The 24,544-nt window shown below is 36.1% G+C and overlaps 1 protein-coding gene across 1 annotated transcript in view; it reads right to left on the reverse strand.

Annotated features, from left to right (window-relative positions):
• The window catches only part of plxna2 (plexin A2), a 197,790-nt gene that overhangs the window by 45,544 nt on the left and 127,702 nt on the right, over positions 1–24,544 (reverse strand). Inside the window, exons 12-16 of the mRNA XM_073823770.1 lie at positions 20,449–20,600; positions 14,568–14,685; positions 10,549–10,685; positions 9,583–9,750; positions 7,456–7,549 (exon numbers count right to left, since the gene is read on the reverse strand). Of these exons, the coding sequence (XP_073679871.1) occupies positions 7,456–7,549; positions 9,583–9,750; positions 10,549–10,685; positions 14,568–14,685; positions 20,449–20,600 (669 nt within the window). The remainder of the gene's footprint in view (positions 1–7,455; positions 7,550–9,582; positions 9,751–10,548; positions 10,686–14,567; positions 14,686–20,448; positions 20,601–24,544) is intronic.

Below are 24,544 nucleotides of genomic sequence, written 5' to 3' on the forward strand. Positions count from 1 at the left end.
CGCCCCTTAATCTGCACATTTCTGCCCACGGGCTGCCATTTTGTTTTCGTAAGCAACAACGTTTGTACGACTTCTAACACTATTGCAAAAATTTGAGCAAAGTATGCTAACTGTTCTGTCGTTGCCTGTACAGACAAGCACAGAACACTATTTAGAGGAGACAAAAAAAAAACAGTGGATTTATTGATTTATTTACAGTATATTACGCTGTTGCTACACAGATCTAATATGAATGTGATTTATTTCCCAGCTGTTTACCTTTAAAGAAATAACCGACTTTTGTATGTGTATTTGACAGTTTAAGCGCAATAAGACATGAAAGAGTTTAGTTTATCACTCACGCCGTGTGACAGACGCTTTCTGTGTGCGTGCTTCAGATGTGTGCACTCAGGAGACCATATATCACAAGTTTAAACTAATATTGTTAAGAAAATGCACGATTTTAGTGCGATATATATGATAATACAAATTAAAAAGATGTTTTTTTTAGAGTATCTGAGCTATGAGCTATAAAGGCTAAGCCCTTTATAGCAGCTCATTTGCATTTAAAGAGCCATGCACGAAAACTGTGTGTTTCTGATTTCACTCAAAATAGGCATTTTCAAAATGATAGAATATATGATCTGTGGGGTATTTTGAGCTGAAACTTAACAGACACATTCTGGGAGCACCTGAGACTATTACATATTGTAAAAAGGGGCATAAAAAATCAGGCCTGAACAACCCACAAAATATCAAGCATCTAACTAAAGGACTATCCTACTACATTTTTCTGAGATAGCCAAACATAAAAAGAAAACTTGCTTCCAAAATTACAATTTTCAGGTAGCTGACTGAACAGCGTGTAGGTTTGAACAAGATTTGACGTCGCTGGCGTGGCCTCAGATCTCTTCTGTAGGCGCTTCACATTACGCACAGTGTTTGCATGATAACAGAAGCTCTCTTGCAGCTCAGAGGGGCTGGATCTGGTTAAAAATGAATGGGATTCAATAACTCTAAAGTCACACTGTCATCAAAACCTGTAATCCCATTACACACTCCACAGCACCCCACGTGAGGTAACCGAGAGGGCATGGAGGAAATGCAGATCTAGTCAAATTGTCGAAAAAACTGATTTCTAGCAGAGCCAAAAAAGCAAGGAGTTTCAATCAGTCACTCAATACAAAAAATAAAAATAAAAAAACAATACAAAACTATTTTTTATTTATTTACATTATTTAAGGGCCTAAATGCTAATCATATTAGTTGATTATTTTATTTACTGAAATGTTCTATATAAAAGATATCCTTTTGCACAGTAATTCAGATATCAATGTTAATTCACAAAGAAAGAAAGAAAAAACTTTCATTTAGTAAGGATGCATTTTATTAATCAAATGTGGCTAAATAAATATATATTAACTATATAATTTATATGATTAGATGTTAAAAGTTACAGGTTTGAGCCCCACAAGGGCTGATCCATGAACTACCACATTGTGCCCTTGAGCAAGACACTTAAACCAGATTGCTTCAGGGATGCTGTTGCTGTAGTATGTGTACTGTTATTCACTTAAGATAAAAGTGAGCACTAAATTATTACTTACTACAGTGTTGACAGCGGAGGACTGTTCCAGCACTTCTCCAGTTCATGGACCACCCCTACCAAACATTGAACCTACAACCTTTGTGCTATTAATTTGAAAAGCCACTCTGAATGCCGCACAACACTGCTGGCCAGCTTAGCAGGACAAGATAAGGGTCTAGTGTGATTGAACCGTATGTGCGTTCTCTGTCCTTTCGTGGCAGTGCCATGTCAGAGACAGATGCTGCGGCCACAACCAGCCTGGCACGGCCTGGAGGAGCATAGCGCTGCCTCTGCATGCCATCTGTTTCAAACTGGCTGGACGCGCACTGGCTGTTGTCACATTTTGTCTTGCTGTACCAGTTTGTTTCTTCACTTCCGCCCACATCAAGCGACCAGTTTTCCAACAGTGGGGGGAAAAAATGTCGCTTTCCACATGGCTGGATTTAATTAGCAGGTTTTAATTGTATTTTAAATAACACCTGCTGTAAGCAGAAGGAAATGCAGATACTGAGTGGGTCAAAACCAAATGTTTTTTTTTAGCTGTACTTCAGGGCCTGCACCAGACTAATAACATCCGAGTTCCTCTCCTGTCCTTCCATGACCAGGCTGCAGTTGCTGCAGGTATTTGGCTGTGGAAATAATTGGGATCCTTTTCTGTCTCTCTGAAATAATTGGATTCAGGTTCTTCCATGAACTGACACATGACTCAGCACAAAGCACAGTCCTACTCGCCTAACCTAATGAATCCAAGCATTTCTCTCCAGCTATAGGAAAAAGAGTTGCACAGAGATGGTGCTGCCTGGCTACAATCTGTCTCAAGTTACTCAATAAAAATGGTAGTAATGCCTTAAAGGCATAGTTCGGGCAAAAACAATCTGTCATCATTTACTCATCCTGATTTGTTCCAGACATACATGACTTTCTTTTTCTCTGTGGAAAATAAAAGAAGATATATTAAAGAATGTTTCAACTGTTTTTGTCCATAAAATGAAAGTCAGTGAGGTACAAACACAACAATACTGTTCCCCATTGACTTTTCACTGTATGGGACAAAACAAACAAAACAAAACACCAAGACATTTTTAAACCTTGTTTTGGTAAATACCTTGGTTTATAATCCACCAAAGAAAGAAAAGTACACAGGTTTGGAACGACTGGTAAATACACTACCAGTCAAAAGTTTTTGAACAGTACGATTTTTTTAAGAATTCTCTTCTGCTCACCAAACCTTTATTTATTTGATCCAAAATACAGCAACAGCAGTAATACTGTGAAATATATTTACTATTTAAAATAACTGCTTTCTATTTTAATATATTTTAAAATGTAAAGAAATGATAGAAATGAACACTTTCATTTAGCAAGGATGCTTTAAACTGATCAAAAGTGATGATAAAGACATTTTTAATGTTACAAAAGATTTTTATTTAAGACAGATGCTGTTCTTCTGAACTTTCTATATTTATCAAAGAAACTACTCAGCTGTTTTTAACACAATAATAATAATAATAAATGGTGTTTGAGGAGCAAATCAGAATATTAGAATGAAGGAATTTCTAAAGGATCATGGGACTGGAGTAATGATGCTAAAATTCAGCTTTGAAATCACAGGAATAAATTACATTTTAAAATGTATTCAAATAGAAAACGGTTATTTTAAATAGTAGAAATATTTCAAAATTCTACTGTTTTTGCTATACTTTGAATCTCTGTACTTTTTGCTGTACTTGGTGAGCAGAAGAAACTTACTGTTCAAAAACTTTTGACTGGTAATGTATATAAGGTAGTGTATATGGAAAAAAAGCCATTTTAAATCTTATTTTGAAGTGTTATATCGTCACCTTAGAATTATAAGGGTTCTATCTGACATTTTGGTCAAAATTGAGTTATTCACATATTCTTATTCTATGACAACTTATTTACGTTATTTGATGTTTCTTTTGTAAGCTATGTACATTTGGGGCATTTTTTTTAGAAAACAAAAATGGTTCTATCTACAGAAGTCTATGGAACGCAAAAACTTTGAAGCTTAATATCTCGAAAGTGCTCAGAAGGCAGATAGAACCTTATAATTCTAAGGTGACGATATATCTAAGTGACTGAGTTGTTTAATTATTTTAAATTATTCTCCCATTAACGCTATTATATTGTTCATTCAGACTGATTTGTGAACGCAGAACATGCACAAACACAAAAGGCGGGATTTATCACATGAACCAATCACAGCTGAACATAACCAGTCATAACCAATCATATCGCAATGGGGGCATTGCCTTCTCTCACATGACTTTCCCCTATTCATTCTCAACTACCCCCCACCAAACTCACAGCATGCTTTAGGAAGTCTGTTAAAACTCAATAAGCTCAGGGGAGGCGAGAGAAACGCCGACTCCCGATGTAACTTTACCTGCTTGTGTCGCTGTTGGACAATGTTTCTTTAAAGTGATTTATACACTTTAATGTTATAGTTTGTAATACTGGTGTTGAAAACCAATAGGGTCCAAAAACACATTCTCTGCTTGACTGAAACTCAGGACATGATGTACAGTAAGAACAGCATGATATCTTCTTCTGAACCCGTCACAGGAGAATAGAACGTTTCAGGGTAATGAATGAGCAGAGCTGCCCACCAGCTCTGAATTATGCCCTTTGTTGTTTCAAGTACATGCGCATGTAACCATACAATGGCAAAAAATGAGACGGATGGAAATAAGGGGAATGTAGAACAACTATAGCATCTGCACGATTGTAGAAAAACGCCCATGACTCTGTTAAATGCTAAGATGCTTTTATCATTCATACTTCATGTTCTTCATGTTGGTTTTTTTGCGAGCGCGCTCTTATCCGAGGTATCTGGGGAGGTCTTTGACACTGATTGGTGGGAGCGTCTGATCGCTTCGTTTTAGAGGGAAAAAACTGAAGTGCCTTTGTGATCGGCTCAGATAGTGGCGCGCAACGCGTTAGGAATCTGTCTCCAGACTTCATTACCGCATCTCTCCGCCGGCGCATGTGTCAAGCGCTTCTTTTTTTCTTCTTCTTCTTCTCCTCCTCGAGAGAAGACAAAGGTAGAAAAACTAATCTTTTCGCTATAATCAGGAAAATGATTAATGTCTCAATTGCGGGTTGGTGACAGGTACAGCAGGATGCACAAAGGCAATTGTCTGCCGTTCGTTCGGCTTCTGAGAACCCCGCCAGGTAACGGGAGGGGAGGAGAGGAGGAAGAGAAGCAATTTGGGGAGGAGGCAAATGACAGTTTGAAGGCTGCCTTGACGGGCGCTCGGCTCTGATTGCCACACTCCGCCGCTGTTTTGTTCCCCATCTCCCTCCCTAAAAGTACAGAGGGAAACGGGGGATGAAGAAATACATAATCGTAACCTCAGCGGTTAATAAAAATGCAGGGAATCAAAGCCAGTTGAGTCTTTGTTGATGATGCCTAAGAGGCGAAATCCAACCTTTCTCTGTCTACCTCTGTTTTTTCCACTCTGTTGTAAAGAGTAAGAAAGAGAAAGAAAGAAAGAAAGAAAGAAAGAAAGAGACAGCACTAGCACCTGACACATCAGACAGCGCCCACACAACATATTTCAGGAGTCCCTTTAAGAACTCTAAGAGCTCTGGGCTCTGTGAAGCGTGGAAGAACGCGGGGCTTCTGTCACTCCTCATTGTGCAGTCGGTGTCTCTTTTACTAAAAGTGACTTTCAGGAGAACTACCCGCACACGGGTACATCTGTACAGCTGGGGACTGAAGTGCAGTTATGTTACTGGGAACAGAGGAAGGACGACTATAGCAGTTTGCTTTCACCTCAGCGAAGTAAGAGATAATGTGTGATTAGTGCTGTTCTGAACACTTCCACACTCGCAAAACGTTATTTACATATCACATTGTTCAAAGACGAGCAAATAGACAGAAACCGACCATATTACACTTTTTGGCTCCTAATTTAGTTTCATTATGAGTATTTTTCACTCTCTCTCTCTCTTTTTTGTTGCCCTAAAAGGGATACTTTACCCGAAAAATGTAAATTCTGTAATTTTCTCACTTTTGTCCATACAAACAAAAACAATACATGTCTACATACAGTTAAAGTCAAAAGTTTACGTACACCTTGCAGAAGGGATCATATAAAATGCATGTTATTTTTTTATTTAGTACTGACCTGAATAAGATATTTCACATAAAAGTTGTTTACATTTAGTCCACAAGAGAAAATAATAGTTAAATTTATAAAAATGACCTCGTTCAAAAGTTTACATACACTTGATTCTTAATACTTTATCGTGTTTTTTTTTTTTAGCAATAGTTCTTCATGATTTCCTTGTTTGTCCTGAACAGTTAAACTGCCCACAGTTTTTAAGAATAGTCCTTTAAGTCCCACAGATTCTTTTCCCACAGGTTTTTTAGTATTTTTGTGTATTTGAACCCTTTCAAACAATGACTGTATGATCCATCTTTTCACACTGAGGACAACTGAGGGACTCAAACACAACTGTTACAGAAGATTAAAACGATCACTGATGCTTCAGAAGGAAAAACAAAGCATTAAAAGCCAGGGGTGTAAACTTTTGAACAGAATGAAGTTTTCAACCCCCAGCTCTTTCTCTTCTGAAGCATCAGTGAGCATTTGAACCTTCTGTAATAGTTGCATATGAGTCCCTCAGTTGTCCTCAGTGTGAAAGAATGATCTTAAAACATACAGTCATTGTTGGAAAGGGTTTAAATACATAAAAATGCTGAAAAGGATTTTTCTGAAGAACAGCGGGCAGTTTAACTGTTCAGGACAAACAAGGAACTCATGAATATCTCTTAACAACTTTTGAACAGGGTCATTTTTATAAATTCAACTATTATTTTTTCTTGTGGACTACATGTAAATGTCTTATGTGAAATATCTTATTCGGGTCAGTACTAAACAAAAAATAACATTCATTTTTGTATGATCCCTCTTATTTTGGTTAAATAATTAACATTTTGCAGATTCTGCAAGGTATAACACGATTGCTACCTACAGCACTGTATACTTTAATTGTTCAAAATAACACAAATAAATCAAAGCAAGATAATACAATAGAAGATATGAGATGCCACTGGCTATCCCATCTTTCTGTCTGACCACACTGACCAATCCTGTTCCATTAATTAAACTCAGACTCCCTGCAGTGGCTAGCAAATTGAATTTGTACCGACTCCCTCAGCCCTTGGGCCTTATTATTTTTGGGATGTCTTTATGCTGACCAAGCCATTTCGTCTGCAGTTCATCTTCCTTTGAAAACCATTAACCAATACAACCCTCTTAAACTGGCCACTATCCACCAATACCACTTCGGATGCAGCTGGTTTTATGCAGGATTCTGCAAATAATGCCCAACAAATTCCAATACGACAAAGGTGGTATGAGCCAAGTAAAATGCTCACATTAAATGCCTCATCCGCACCACTTTGCACAGACTGAATAATTCAGCAGGGTACTTAGTCGAAATTACAGATACACAGCTTGAAAAAGAGGTCACGCAGAGGCTTGTGTGTAGGAGATATATGAGATTTCCAGAGCCGTGGCAGTGAGTCACGACGGATCTCGCCTCCGTGGGTCAACAGAAAAGACAGAAATTAGTCTAATGCATCCCAAAAAAGGCAGCGCGCAGATTGTGTGATCCTCTCTCTTCTGAAAGTCACCGATAATTAACTCAAACCTGCAGACAAAGCATCCCACTTTCCAAGGTCGTGCATCTCCGAGGTCGAACTGATACGATTCGGTTTCATCGCGTCGGCCCTCGTGAGATATCAGCTCACATGAGAGAGCCGCTCTCCCAGAAGCCCCTGAGCTCAGGTAACTAAGGTCATTTCAAAACTGAGGGCGGATAATTGAGGAACCACCAATAATGAAGCTACTCACGTTTACGGATTCCCGCCCGCCGTACTTGATCCGAATCCTCGGCTCCTGTATGACATCCAAATTAGTCCCGGTCACCACCAGAGGCGTGTGTCCACTAAAAAAACCACACAAGACAGCATAAAAGTGAATAGGGGGAACATTAAAACTGATGCAGAACTCATAACTCATCTCCACTTGAATCAAACACTGCCCTTAAAACTTGTTTCTTTGTGATGTGTTGCTTAGAAGATAATAAGCTTTTGAGAAGTTCCTGATTAAAGATGCTTTTAACCGGCTTCAGTAGATTTAATCAAACATACTAGACGCGGCTTTGAAAATACTAAAGGAACAGAAGCAGCGGTGATCCTGCTTAGCATTCTGGGAATGTCCACGGCTTGATAAAGCACAACAAAAGAGCCGAGCGTCTGGGAGTGGAATGGGTGAGGAGCTCTAGCTCTAGGTGTTTTAGTTGTTTACTCTTGAGCACTTCATTAGCCAGGCGCCGCTCGTACGCTGTTCTGTTCAGTGTGGCAACGCTCTGGTACAACACAAAGCATTGTGACCCCATCTACTGATGCCCTGGCATGGGGCACTTTGCCCACAAGAATGAAAAATAACATAGGAGATTCGTTCAATATCGCAACTGTTATACTAGACAGAAATACGATCAAACGAGAAAGATAAAAGTCAGAAATCTCAGTATGAGCTCAAACATTTCTCAGCAAATGATCTGAGCGATGCTCACCACATTAATAATATAGCGCTATTTTCTAAATATTTTACTAGGAACAGCTGAAAATGTTAATGTTCATGTTGCTGGACATAATATGTACTTAAGTATCTATGTGTTTGATCTGCTGAAAGAGACATTTCTGCATTTCTCTCTTTAACTCCAGCTTGCAATGAACCTGTATCTCAGCATCACTTATATAATCATTCTCAGCACATTTCTGTCTTATTTTTGCAACTGTACATAATCACGTGCAGCACTTTGATATGAATCTGCTGAGGATTTGTAAAATTAGTCTAGTTCTGAACAGTGAAATAGTCCAAAATCATTCAAAGGGGTAGTACACCTTTAAATACATGCTGTTATTTAAAGTTATAATCAGACGAGACAGACTGTGCAAAGGATTTTAAGAGCAATAAGAAGCAAGAAATACTAGTAGTTCCTTTTTTAGATTTAGTGTAAATCCTTTTTTATTTAAGATGAAAAGAGCTATCTGAATGCAAGTTTCTTTTTTTCTATTATTCATACAATATAAGTCAACAGACTCTCATTCGGCTCCCTTGGTATTACAGTATATGCTGTTATTTAAAGTTATAGTCAGACGAGACATACTTTACAGACTGTGCAAAGGAATTTAAGACTTTAGCAGTAAGAAATATTAGTAGTTCCTTTTTTTAGTTCTCAGAAGTGACTTATAAAAGATTTACTTTCATAAAACCCTCTACATGATCACCCTAACATTGTGTATGTTTTTTTTAAGATGAAAGGATCTATCTGAGAGCAAGTCAGCCACTTATTCATGAATAACACAACAACATGGCCTTGAACAAAGCTGTTCAGCTGCATTTTGTGAATCAGATCAATTTCTTGCAGGAACGTGTGTGATAACCATTCAAACAGTGTGAGAATCAACCGCCTCAAGTGCTTGCTAATAAAGTATAGGAAAGTTTACCAAAAAATGAAAACTCATTTATTACTCACCCTCATGTCATTCCAAACCTGTAAGGCCTTTGTTCATCTTCAGAACACAAATTAAGATATTTTTGATGCAATTACCACGTTTAAGACCTAGAATAGTAGCAAGGACATCGATAAAACAGTCCATGTGACATTAGTGGTTCAACTGCTATGTTATGAAGTGATGAGAATAGTTTTTGTGTGCAAAGAAAACAAAAATATCAACTTTATTCAACAATTTCTTTTCTTTCTGCTGTATATGCAGGGTCAGAAAGCTCTCCGATTTCATGAACAAAGTTGAACAAAGGTCTTACAGGTTTGGAACGACATAAGGGTGTGTAATTAATGACAGAATTTTACTTTTTGGGTGAACTATCCCTTTTAATACATTTGGTAGCCTGCATAATCCAATAATCTGCATAAATCAATACCACAACACAACATCATATTTGTACAGTTACCTCGCAATGCTCCATTCCGGTTCAATGCGTTGAACAGTAGGGTCATCTATATACTCAAAAGTAAGGCTCTCTCGGACCTGGGCACGATCCACGCTCACACTGATCTGAACTTGCCCCACACCCGTCAGAGAAGGTGCAGAGTAACACACGATCTCCGTCATAGTCCGTCTGAGGACAAAGCAAACAGATACAAACCAATCAGATTCTGTCTAAAGAGACAAAGCATGACACACAGTTTTAACTTAATGACAGATGGCTAGACATATTGTTCCGACACACTATATATGAATGGCGCTAGTGGGCGGCTCTCTGCTCTTTTTCAATTGCATTCTTTTCCTACAGCTCTCACTAAGAGTGCTACCTGTGCAAAGTGAGCATTAGTCATTCCCTCTGCAGCACATTAGAGAGCGTTAAGCTATTACTTATTGCACCCTCGCACACACTCGTATGCTGGGGGACACGTCGTCCTTCTTCAGGAACACAGGGCAAAATAGAAATCTGCAATTAGCTGATATCACATTTAAGTTGTCGATCTTTTGGACCGTAAAGCACTACAATCAGCCTCATCTTTAATTTGACATCCTGGAGAGAGACAGAGAGTGGAATCCGAGGAGATATAGGAAGACGCCTGACAGGGGGCATGATATTTACATACAGAAGTATGCTAGCAAAATTAGAAAGAGAGGAAGAGGAAACATAGTTGGAAAAGGGGAAATCAAGAGGAACTTCAAGTGTTTTTGAAGGAAGTTTGAACGGTAAATTATCAGAAACATTCTTTGATTGATAGTGTAGAAAGTGAGGATCCAGAACATTAGCCTCCGTATACACTAATCACACTAACATATTGTTATTATTGTATTATTATATTACTACTGAAGATTTCTTTTTTAAATAATACATACAACATGATCGCTACATTTCTTGAACTAGGGATTTCGAAAAGCATTCAAAAAGGCTGATTCTTACTCATAAAACTCGCAGGTCTGGTTTCCAAAAAGCACACTGACACTGCTGCCTGCTCCTAGGTTTTCCCCCATTATGGTCACTTTAGTTCCTCCAGACTCTGGACCCCGGCTGGGAGACAATCCTGTGACCGATGGCATCTGCAAAGTCAGAAAGAGGAGACGAGTTGGAAAGAAGCAAAAGATGGAGACCAAAAAGCCTTTACTTCAAGTTTAAGCTTTAGATATAAGACATAAGAGATATAAACTCGCAATTCTAACTTTTTTCTTAGAATTGTGAAACATAAACTTGCGGTTCTGAGAAATGAAGTCAGAATAGCGAGATATAAACTTTTCTCTCAGAACTGCATGATATAAACTTACAGAAGTGGGTTATAAAGACAGAACTGTGAGATAGAAACTTGCACTTCTGGGAAATGAAGACAGAATTGTGAGATATAAACTTTTTTCTCAGAATTGCGTGATATAAACTTACAACTGCGAGTTATAAAGTCAGACAATTCTGAGATATAAACTTGCAGTTCTGAGAAATGAAGTCAGAATAGTGAGATATAAACTTTTTTCTCAGAATTGCATGATATAAACTTACAGTCGTGGGTTATACAGTCAGAATTGCAAGACAAACTTCTGAGATATAAACTTGCACTTCTGAGAAAAGAAGTCAGAATTACGAGATATAAACTTTTTTCTCAGAATTGCGTGATATACACTCACAACTGCAAGTTATAAAGTCAGACAATTCTGAGATATAAACTTGCATTTCTGACTTTTTTCTTAGAATTGTAAGATATAAACTCGCAGTTCTGAGAAATGAAGTGAAAATAGCGAAATATAAACTTTTCTCTCAGAATTGTGTGATATAAAATCACAATTGTGGATTATAAAGTCAGTATTGCAAGACAAACTTGCAATTCTGAGATATAAACTCGCATTTCAGACATTTTTTCTCAGAATTGTGAGAAACTCGCAGTTCTGAGAAATGAAGTCAGAATAGTGAGATATAAACTCACAACTGCTAAAGTCAGACAGTTGTTTAAAATGTGTTTCCTATCAACTTTGATCAGTTGAATGCATCCTTTCTGAATAAAAGTATTAATTTCTTTCAGAAAAAAAACGAGCACATACTGTAATAAAAATATGATAACATTAAATTATATAATTAAATCCATTAAGTGTCACTAGTAGCACAGAAATGACAGTGTAGCTTTCTGAATCAGCTGAAGACAGGCATGGTCTCAATCTGAAGCTGCCTAGACGTGGGTGGCTGTTCCACAAAAGACAGCTACGTCTGTAAATAACAACTGTCCTTCATAAGTCTCACCCGCCTTCTGCTCAGCTCACATATAAAGAGCGAACGCTACAAAGAAATGCCATTTCCAGTCTTGTCTAAGTGATGCGAGCTCATGAAAAGCACGTCTGAGGATAAATAAAAGGCTTTTAAAATGTTGTACATAAACTCTCTAGTCCCCAGTTCTCTTCCTTTATTGTACACAGGGACTGAAAATAGCAGATGGAGAAACACTGAAACAGACAGCTCTGTGTCTTAAGAAAGCACACGAAATGGCTGGTGGCCGACTTCACACGTGCATTGACTAAAAATGAATTAACACCAATTTCCGTCTCGCCTCGTATTGTTCTACAACTGGTGGGCCGCTCGGGGACCCCGTGTTGTCCGACAACATTTGGCGGAGCTTTTGAGATAACATGCTGCTTTTATATTTGACTGCGATATGAAAGGCGTGGAGGAAAATCACACGCGCGCTCACACAAACATGCATAAACGCATACAGGAAGGAGTGCATATTGTAAAATAAACAGCTCCCCTAATTAGCAGAGGCTGTTAATTGTGGTGGTATGGATAATTGTTTGCCTTGGTGTGCGTGTGAATGCTGCTGTTGATTATCTATTAACCCCAGGCCGGCGGATGGGTGTTTGAGACAGGTGCGCAAGAGTTCCCACAGGTGCTCCTCTGCGACGAGACAACATGGCAACCATCCTTCCTTTGATTCGCTTAATGGCTTTTATTGTCTCCATGTTCAATGTGCGCTCCCTGTGGTGCTTCGTGTTCGTAATCACTCAATATTTTAATAACCGAGAACAAGTTCTATTATGCTGACGAGAGCTTCGCTTCTAAACGGAGGAAGCAGGGCTGCTGTTTTACCAATAATAATGACAAACGCAGCGGCAATCTGTAAATTAGCAAGTTTTTACGGCACATCTTGAGTCTTTTGTGCTTGATGAGTGCATTAGTTCAATAAACACACTTTTCTTTTAATGTCTTGGCAAATACACGTGTAAATAATGCTATTAACCACTAATCCACGGCATCATTTAAGAATCTACTGAAAGTGCACAAAAACACTACTTCGGAAAAGGCTAAATAGAACAACTAGCCGATAAAAATGCCATGCGAGCCATAAAAAGGTTAATTTATTGACCTTATGGCTTTTAATGACTCTAAATTTGCATGGAGAGACAGTTCCAACACATTAATGGAGTGATTTCTATGTAACTGTCTGGACAGATACAAACAGTCCTGCGACTAAAATTTAAATATATAAATTTATTATAAATGTGGTGCTGGTTTTGCGTCAAATTTGCTTACGCAAACTAAAAAGTATAAAAGAGTATGAGGTTTTATTTAATCTGTCGTTTTTTAAGGACATGTTCTATTACGGTACAATGTTATTACTTGAGAAAAAATGTTTTCACACCTAATAAAAATAAAGTATGTATAGTGCAATAACTTTAACACATTTACTGAATATTTAACAATATTACCATTTGATTTTTTTATTCTGCTTCAAAAAAAGAGAATTATGAAATTAATTGCCAATCTGTATTTAGTTTTGTGAGGAAAAATACATATTGTAGTGTCAGAACACACAGACACACAAAGTGTAATATATAATGTAATAATACAGCAACATTATTGCAATTTAAAATAACAGTTTTCTATTTTAACATACTTTAAATATAATTTATGTATGTGATGCAAAGCTGAATATTCATCAGCCATTACTACAGTCTTCAGTGTCACATGATCCTTCAGAAATCATTCGAATGATTCTGATTTATTATCAGTGTTGCAAACAGATGTGCTGCTTAATATTTTTTGGAACCTGTGATACTTTTGTCAGTATTCTTTGATGAATGAAATGTTAAAAAGAACAGCATTTATTCAAAATAGAAATCTTTTCTAACAATACAAGTCTTTACTATCACTTTTTTTTATTAATTTAACACATCCTTGCTGAATAAAACAAATCAATCCTTTCAAAGAAAAAAAAAACTACTGACCCCAAACTTTGAACCGTAGTGTATTTGTTACAAAAGATTTCTGTTTAAAATAAATGCTGTTCTTTTTAATGTTTTATTTATCAAAGAATCCTGAAAAACGTATCACAGGTTCCAAAAAAATATATTAAGCTGCACAACTTTCCATCACTCATAATAAATCAGCATATTAGAATGATTTCTGAAGAATTACTTGACACTGAAGACTGTAGTAATGGTGCTGAAATTTCAGCTTTGCATCACAGGAATAAATTCTAGTTTAAAGTATATTAATCTAGATAAACACTATTTTAAATTGCAATAATATTTCACTAATATTCTGCTTTTCTCTTTACTTTTAATCAAACACAGCCTTGATGGGTTCCTTAAAAAACATTAAAAATCGTACTGATCTCAAACTTTTGAATGGCAGTGTATATATATAATAGATGACTAATGCTTATAAAAAAAAAGTCTTTATTCCTAAAGAGTAGCTATTTGAAGAGCTGAAGTACAGTATGTTGATCTCTGAGTCACTTCCTGCGATTTGACATTTTCGCTGGTAATGCGCTTCTGAGAACAAAGCAACCTCAGCAAGGTTCACCTGTCCAAAGGCATAACATCACAGTGACCCGTGAGTTCTCTTCAATGGACCAAGTAAAGCCCAGTTTAATAAAACCCAAACAATGGCCAGGTTCACCACTACCTCACTGCATTATTCAGATGTAGCAGAGCTCAAGGTCTTACCACAAAGGAATAGAGTTGAGAAGAGCGCGTCTGAAGCTCTGGCTTGCACTCCCCTACGCACAAATGAACCGGGCCGGGTTTACTGTCCGCGGTAGCTGCATCCATCTCACACACAATCCTGTAAAAGAATACACATTGATAAGTTACATATTTAACCTTGGTTTTAAATGAAAGTTGCCTGAATGGATGGATATCATCGTTATCACAACTTCTGTTCAAACAGATGCAGGTTCACTCAGCCCCCTTGATCTGGATTACAAAGCATAAGGTTTCTGGACTAACTCCAGAGTGAGGAACCAAAGCATTGGAAGTCATCTCTAGTCCTGCTGAGTGATCAGTATGCGACTCTTCCTCTCTCTCTCTGCATTGATTTCCTCTTGATCTCAATGTAATTTCTGCTTTGGTTCCTTGATTGCTTTAGCGCACACATTCCATTAGCTGAATTGACAAGATCGCCCTACGGGAATGCCGATGCGCAGACATGCCACGCTTTTATAGCATCAAAACCATATGTTCCTGCAGGTTTTACACCATATTTGAGTATTCTTTTGGGAAATAAATTAGCCTAAAACACATTTTTCCTACTGGTTTATTTACCACTAACCTAGCAGTCCAAAAGTGGACATTTATGCATCACAAGAGAATTCTGTCATTTATGTAATCTTCTTTTTCTGAAAAAGTAATTTTCACCATGACTTGATTGGCTTGCTACTGTATGGTGAATTTCATGGCTAATATGTATTCTAAACACACAAACAATATTTTCAGATGATTTAACAAAATTATAGCTTGGAAATGTCAAATAAAAAAAATATTTTGCTTACACCTGATTTGCCTTGATTTTTTCTTTTGTTTTCTATACACAAAATTGCAACTGAATAAAAAAAAAATATATATATATCACACAATTCTAACAAAAAAAAAATCATAATTGCGAGTTTATATCTCACACTTCTGACTTAATTTCTCACAATTATAAGAAAAAAAGTCACGTAACTGATACAGGAGTTTGTATCACATAATTTTAAGAAAAAAAGTCAGAATTGTGAGATATAAATTTGCAATTCAGACTTTTTACTCAGAATTATGTGATATAAACTCACAATTGCAAGTTATAAAGTCAATTGCGAGAAAACTCTTAATTTTGAGATATAAACTCACAATTCAGACTTTTTTTTTCGCAAGTGTGACTTCTTTCTCAGAACTGCAAAATAAGTCAGAATTGTGAGATACAAACTTGCAATTCTGAGAACATGTAAATCTTTTTTCCCCCTCAAAACTGGACTTAACTCACAACCGTGAGAATTGCAAGATACAAACTTGATTTGCGGGAAAAAAGAATTGAGTTTTTATTTCTTGCAATTGTGAGTTTATCTCTCACAATTCTGAGGAAAAAAGTCAGAATTGCAAGATATAAACTCATAACTCGCAATTGCAAGTTTATATTTCGCAATTCTGACTTGATTGCTCAGAACTGAGTTTATATCTCACAAATCTGACTTTGTAACTCGCAGTTGTGAGTTTATATCATGCAATTCTGAGAAAAAAAGTCAGAATCGCAAGACAAACTCTAATTCTGAGATATAAACTTACAATTTTGACTTTTTTTCTTAGAATTGCGAGTCTCAATTGTGAGATACAAATTCGCAATTCTGAGAACATATGAATCTTTATAAGTCGCAACTGTAAGTTTACATCTCGCAATTCTGAGAAAAAAGTCAGAATTTAGAGGAAAAAAAGTCAGAATTACGAGACAATTTTTTTATTTCTTGCAATTGTTAAGATCACGCAATTCTGAAAAAGAAGTCAGAACTGTGACTTTATATCACAATTATGAGGAAAAGGTCAGAATTGCGAGATATAAACTCATAACTTGCAATTTCAAGTATGTATTTCGCAATTCTGACTTCATTTCTCAGAATTGTGAGTTTATATCTTACAATAAAAAAAAAGTCAGAATTGTGAGATAAAAAGTTGCATTACATCTAAGGGAGCTGTATTTTTTTTTTTACTTCATTTAAAAATAATATATAGAAAAAATAAATATTAATATGGTTTATTTCGGTCTTTATTTATATGATCAACTTTTTAAACATATATATATATATTTTTTAAATATAAATATATAATATAAAAATAATACATATAGGATAAGGACCCAGCAAAACTTTCCAAAAGTTGCAAATATAAATGATGTATTAATAAAAAAAAGAATTAAATAACAGTCAACCCCTGGGATATTTAAGTGCCTGAAGTTAAAGAAACATCCATATACAGCAAGCCAGTGACACCCAGCACGAATCAATACAGCGTTATCATGCACTCTGATCAGGGAGCAGGTCGATGTTGCTACATCATACGGGCTGATCAGGTATCGGCTTTACAGATGGGTGGCCAGATCAAATGACATAATAAAAACACAGAGCCCAGTGACTGGCCCTCAAATGAAGTAAATATGAAACCGACATGAGAATTCAAATCTGAGTTGAAAGCACGCGGGGGCGGGCACGCTGCAATCGATGTTTGGCTGATATCGAGTGTTCGCATCATCAGGGATGACTGTCGGAACGCATGCGGCACAGACGGCGTGATTGTGGGCGTGATGTGGCTTCCTGCGGTGAGTCTGACAGGCTCGGCAGACAGCGTTCACAGCTGTTCGCAGCGCACATTATGCCCTCTCAATCACACTGAGTGGAGGACTTTCACTTCTAAGGCAATTAAAGTTGGGAAGCAAGTTTGGATGCTCAATCATTGCTGCTGCGTGGTGCAAGTTTGGCTGGTGAGCGTCGGGAAAATTAGCTGGCAGATGCTGTTAGTACACCATTTTGTGGGTGAAAAAGCATCTTTCTCCACTCATTCAAAAGTAGAATTTCATGTGAGGGTGCAAGATTCCTCAAGCAAATTTCATAACAGGTTTAATTTGATTTAAGTTGGTTTGAAAGTGACTTCTGTGTGAGCTGTGCTTCATCCATTACTCCACCATTGACAAACAAACAAGGGGTCTTTTTGCTCGCAAAATTTCGCTGACGTGATCGCAACTGCAACTTCGTGGACATACTTTGACATATTAAGCTATGATACTCCAAAAAGATAATCTATAGCAAGCTTGGGTGTTTTAACGTGTACAACTTTTGTGCGAAATGGCTAGTCAGAACGGTTGAAACACAGATATGTGTCTTCCTGCTTCCGTCTATGGGTTTGATGGGGTCCAATGGCGCATTCTCCATTTCCTCATGACACCCCATCGCCGCGCCATACAAATGAATCCACTCCCACTCGGCTCGGCTTCGTCCCGCTCGGATTAAACTGCTGTCAGAAGAGAGAAGGGCTGACAAATCTCCCTCCTACAGCCGGCAGCACGCCGCGCATTTCAATTACCGCACGTTTCCCCCCTCGCTCCGTCTGTCCCCACCTCAGTGGCAGAGAGAGGCGCTGTGGAGACAAACTGCACCTGAACGCAGATGCTATGAGCTATTTATAACCACTTACAACATGAAGGCATAAATGTTTGAAAGCCAAATATTAAAATGGCTGTGTACAATAAGGTCAGGGTGAGTTTTAATGCAATGTAGAATCGCATATCATCACATTGTGTTGAACTGGACATGGTGAATGCTGACGTCTGTTTCTCTGAAGAATAAAGATGGCAGGATACAGTGATACATTGTCCTACTAACCCAGTGCTCGCAGCAAGGTTATTATAGTCAACTAAAATTAAAGCCATAAAAAACATTTCTAATACTTTTGATACTGAAATAAAATAAATACAGTTGAGGTCAAAAGTTTACATACACCTTGCAGAATTTGCAAAATGTTAATTAGTTGACCAAAATAAGAGGGATCATACAAAATGCATGTTATTTTTTTATTTAGTACTGACCTGAATAAGATATTTCATATAAAAGACGTTTACATACAGTCCAAACTATAAAAATGCCCCTGTTCATAAGTTTACATACACTTGATTCTTAATAATGTGTTGCTACCTGAATGTTTTTTTTTTGTTTAGTGATAGTTGTTCATGAGTCCCTTGTTTGTCCTGAACAGTTAAACTGCCTGCTGTTCTTCAGAAAAATACTTCAGGTCCCACAAATTCTTTGTTTTTTGCATTTTTGTGTATTTGAACTCTTTCCAACAATGACCGTATGATTTTTAGATCCATCTTTTCACACTGAGGACAACTGAGGGACTCATATGCAACTGTAACAGAAGGTTCAAACGCTCACTGATGCTTCACAAGGAAAACCAATGCATCAATTTTTCATTTAATACTGCCCTTCAGAAGCTACAGAAGATACTTACATGTTTCCTAGAAAACAAAATAAGTAAAATTTACCCAGATCTTCAAATTGTTTCTTTCTAAAGCATCAGTGAGCATTTGGGCCTACTGTAAAAGTTGCATATGAGTCCCTTAGTTGTCTTCAGTGTGAAAAGATGGATCTCAAAATCAATTTGTAGAAAGAATTAAACAATTTTTCTGAAGAACAGTGGACAGATTCTACAAGGTGTATGTAAACTTTTGACCTCAACAGTAAATTAATTTAAACCTAAACTTCTAGATTATTCTTCTAGTTCTCACTTTCATTTAGTTCCATTTAATTCCATGTACTGTAGGCATTTTGTAATAAAACAAAATAAAATAAAAGGGACAAAACAACAAATTTACTAAAACTTTAAAATGGAAACAGAAAAAAATAAACAAAAATAAATATTTATAATTTCATTTTTTAAATAATATCTAAATAATAATAAAACATAATAGCATTGGATAGCAATCAGTTCTAAAACATACTGTTAATTTTCTTGAGCAATAGGACAGAAAGAGACAGATCATGAGGAGTGTAGGTTTAATATTGTGTGAACAATAAGGAGCACTAAACATATCCTGTGTAATTTAGAGATTATTTTAATTTGAATATACTTAATATGCAGAGACAACTAAACATGTAGGTTGAGTTCTTCAAAGTGTAAACACTCTGGCACTTGAATTCCGACCATCTTGACACAGAAACAGCTTAATCAATGATGTGAATTTGGCGGAATTATCTTGTCTGACAAATCAAAAATAAGGGGAGCGTTCAAGGGAAACCTGCTGGAAAACAGACATTATGTTTGCAATTTTGTGATGCTATTGTGTATACAGTAAATTACAAAATTCACTTTTAAACCCAATTTTTTTAATCAAATGGTTGGTGAAAAATTGAGACAAATGCTGATTGCAGACATTTTTCTGCATGTGCTAGCAAAGCCTATTATGTTTTACCTCCACTAGCCCAATTTTTCCCACAGGAGGTTTAACATTAATGACAAAATCCTTGCTTAAGGATATTTACCGACAGGGTTAATGACACAAACACAGGGGTAAACACAAACAGATGCTGAAAAATGGGACCTACTGCAGGCAGAGACTGATCCAGGTCTCTAATTAGGACTTGTTTCTGCTTCACAAGAGCCCTGGTCACTGCTGACAACCAGCCCTTCACATAGAAATGTTTCTCTGCCATTGTTAAGATGTTTCTGTCAGATAAGACGGACTCAATAGAGCATAAAGGAGAAGGCCATGACCAACCCTGCCTTTCATACTTAGCCCTGATTGGTCGCTTTACGCTTGTGACATCAAAGCTGTGTTCAATGGATCCTGTGTGTGTTTAATGGACTCATCCTGCTGTGCTTTAAAGCGAACTGGATGAAAACCTGAGGTGTTTTTTTTTTTTCATGAAACAGCTTTTCGGTATTTGTAATGTAGGACATTATCTTTTCCAGCTCTTGCTATTTTGAGAAAGATTAAAGATAAGCTAAACCAGTTTTTTTCCATTCTAATCTCAGACACAGTTTCACAGCATGATTTTTTTTTGAGTTTTACAGCTCTACAGACACTTACTGTTCAGCAATAATGTAGCCATTTTCCTGTGGGGTGCACTGGACTCCCGCTACCTGGACGTTGTTGACCATGTCTGAAAAGGACAGGCCCAAGTTCACACCACGGATGGTCACTCTGGTGCCCCCTTCTGGTGGTCCGGCCACTGGGGTCACCTGAAAAGAGAGATAGAGCACAACCCAGACATAATTAGGAAAGTTAACACGCATAAGCCTTAACTAGTTAAAGGTCTCAGAATGAACCTTTTAAAAGGCTCCATTTAGAGATAATTGTTCCTTGCATTGTATTGCACTTTAATAGGACCGAATTAGATATCAGTAAAACTCATTGTGGCAACTTCCTATCCTATTAAAGTTGCAGAGTACATTAAAATTCTCCAGTCAAGACTGCAGCAGATCTGCATGCTGTTGCCACAGGCAATAAATCTAACACGAGGCCATTTTAGCCCTCGGAGCAGCCCACCCTCTCATAAAATACAATATGGCCACTCAGCGTGACCTTGGCTCTGGGTGCCAAAAAGCCTTCTGTGCTGTTAAAGCCCAAGAGATGCTCAGCCCTGGACCCCCTCCAGATCCAAATATCACTGAGAGAGAGACCGAGAGAAAGGGAGAGAGAGACGGGGCGACGGACTGAAGGCCACATGCACAGTACAGCCACTACATACACAATCAATAAACCATTTGTGTGCAGTCATGTGGAAGTAAAACCAACATGATCAAAGTAAGAGCATCTTCTGAGTGTGCCTGTTTACTGGTCTGAGAGCAGTGTTGTGCGGGAAGTGGACTACATCCTGTCTCCAGTCGCTCAACGGGAGGAGAGTATCGCCGGGAGTTTAGTGGACAATAACTGGTTAGGATGTAAAGTAAGTGTGTCACTAGTAAACCTTAAGGTAGAAGTATATGAATCTTTTATTGCTTCTTTGGAACACAGGACTGGAACAATAAGAGAAAGAATGGAATGCTAAAAATATTCTTTTCAGGACGAGTCAGGATCAGAGTGACTATATCGAAGACAAACTAACTCGAGAAAACTAAATAAACTGCTGAAATAATACAAACTTGATGCTATAGGACACAATGTGGGTATGATCTGCATACTGCATAGTACTTTCTTTTTAAAAAATAAGCATAAATGTTACAAATACACCTAAAATAGAGCACAAAACATGTCACTGTTTTGGGAAAGATTTCAACAGTCTGTTTAATTTTACATGGGGGGAAAAACCTTCTTATTATTACTTCTGTCCCATACTGCACATTTGGACAAACAAGCTTGTGTTACTTCTTAAAATGCAAAAATATAATAAATTAAAATATAAAGAGCAAAATTGTATTATTAATAAAGCATTGTATAAAGCATTTTTATCTACTGCTTTGTAAAATATTTCAGCAGTCTGTTCAAATAATTATTTTTTTAAACAAAAAACTAAAAAAATATTTTTACTTCTGTTCCAAACTGCACAATTGGACAAACAAGCTTGTGTTTCTTGAAATGCAAAAATAAAATAAAATGAGAAAATAATATAAAAATTCAAATAAAAAATATAATTATTTAAAATTAAATTAAAAAAGATAAATTGTTTAATAAAAAAAAAATGCATAACCCAGATGCCATCTACATTAAACATTGTGAGGTGATGTATTTAAACATCTATGTTTACTACATAGTATTAATTTTTAAAACAAGCTTGTTTCTTCTTGTAATACAAAAAAAAAAAAAAAATTAAAATGAAACAAAATAGAATAAAATAAAACAAGCGTTTCTTCTTGAAATGCAAAAATAAAATAAAATAAAATAAAACAATGTATGTACAATTTAAATAATATCCTATTTATTAAAAGACCAGGAGATCTTTGTCTCAAATAAAAAAAGAATAATAAATAAATAAATGAAATAATAAATTTGAATTAAATAAATTATATATATAAAGTTTAATTTAAAATAAAAAGTCAATTTATATTATATATACATTATAAATTAATTTATAATATATAAATTATCAAAATTAAAGAAAAATATATAATATAATATTAATTTGTATAAATAAAAAAATAAATAAAGTGTGTGTACAAAATAATGTGTAAAATCTAATAAAAATATAATTATTTAAAATTAAATAAAAAAGGCAAAATTGTATAATAAAAAAATGCATAACTCAGATGTCATCTACATTAAACATTGTGAGGTTATGTATTTAAACATTTATGCATACTACATAGTATTCATTTTTAAAACAAGCTTGTGTTTCTTCTTGAAATGCAAAAATAAAATAAAAAATAAACAAATCAAATCAAATCAATGCATGTAAAAATTAAATATTATATTTATTAAAACATTCACAGACCAGGGGATATTTGTCTCAAAAAAAAAAAAAAAAAAAAAGAATAATAAATAATTTTAAAATAATACATTTTAATTAAATAAATAAATAAATACAGTTGCAATCAAAATTATTCAACCCGCCCCAGAGACTGCAGTACTTTACAAATGTTTTTTGCTCTTTCTGAAGATCCAGGACTAAATTGCATCTACAACAGTTTTCTGGCATATTAAAAGTGATAATGTCAATATATAATGTAATGTTTTTGAGTTAAAGGATTTTTTAATAACACAGCTATGTCAGAATTATTCAAACCCTATTCAACATTGCTGTTTTAAGACAGTTATTTTTATGGTAAGGAACAAAATTGTCTTAAAAAATTGTCTTAAGCCTTTACAAACTTATTAAAAATGGAATTAGCTTGGGGTGTTACACATAGTATACTCCTAGCCCATTCATGTGCTGAAGGTGAGTAGCAAATATGGTAAAGTCAACAGAGCTCACACAAAATCAATAGAGAAGAAATAGTTTGCTATATTAGAAAGTCTAAAACTACATGAAGATTTCTAAGACATTACAAGTCCCTAGAGACACAGCTGGCAGCCGTATTCCTTAGATTAAAGTGTGTTGAACCAGAAAACCTTTAAGGCTGTTGAACAAAAAAGCACAATATCATAAAATGTTTGATCAGATCAACTGAGAAAAACTTGCAATGTACAGCCAAAGACTTGCTTGACCCGACGAAAGGAGGAAAAATATTTTGATGCTGTGTATAAGAAGGACACTAGACTAGTATGGTCTTCATGTTGAGGAATCTTGCTGAATACCACTCTTGACCAAGAAGACCAAGAAGAACAAAAAGGCTGCCTTGAATATGCCAAAATTCATTTGGATAGACCTGTGGAGTTCTGGAAGAATGTTTTATGGAGTGATGTGTCCAAACTGGAACTTTTTGGATGTATGGATCAGATCAGTGCAAAAAAAACCAAGCTTATACGCAGAAGAACACCATCTCCATCATCAAACATGGAGGTGAGCCAGTCCTGTTATGGGGTTGTTTTACTGTAGCAGGAAGTGGAAAACATGACCATACAAAGGATATCATTGATTTATTAAAGTATCAGAACATTTTGGCAAACATTGTGATGCCTTTTGTGCAAAGTCTGAAGCTAATAATCAATGGACTTTCCTGCAGGACAATCATCCTAAAGTATACATTCAAATCTACTTACGCTTGGTTTAGGAATCAGTCATAGAATGTTTTTAAGTGGCCTGTTCAGTTTCCAGATTTAATTCTCATTGAAAATACATGGTTGAATTTGAAGCAAGCAGTGGCAAAGTAAAAACCAAAGATTATCAGTGATCTGAAAGCTTTCTCAGGGGAGGAATGGCCCAAGATTGCAGCAGAAAGGTGACAGAAGCATCTAAGCACTTCCAGGCAGTGTTTATTGGTGGTTTTAAAGAATAAAAGATTCTACACCAAATATACTTTAAGGGGTTGAATAATTTTGAACATAAATGTTTAGAGTCAATTCGATTTTTTTCATTATTCATCAACTTACATTCTCAGAATTACTCAAATGTATATTAACAAACTTTCTTTAATAGTTCACTGATGCTTTTGTTGTCACAAAATGTTGTTCTCTGCAGCAAAATGTCTTGCAGGTCAAGGGGGTTGAATAATTTTGATATAATAAATAATAATAAATAAATAAATATATATATATATATATATATATATATATATATATATATATATATATATATATATATATATAT

Source organism: Garra rufa, chromosome 18 (genome assembly GCF_049309525.1).
Source record: "Garra rufa chromosome 18, GarRuf1.0, whole genome shotgun sequence".
Lineage (NCBI taxonomy): Eukaryota > Metazoa > Chordata > Actinopteri > Cypriniformes > Cyprinidae > Garra > Garra rufa.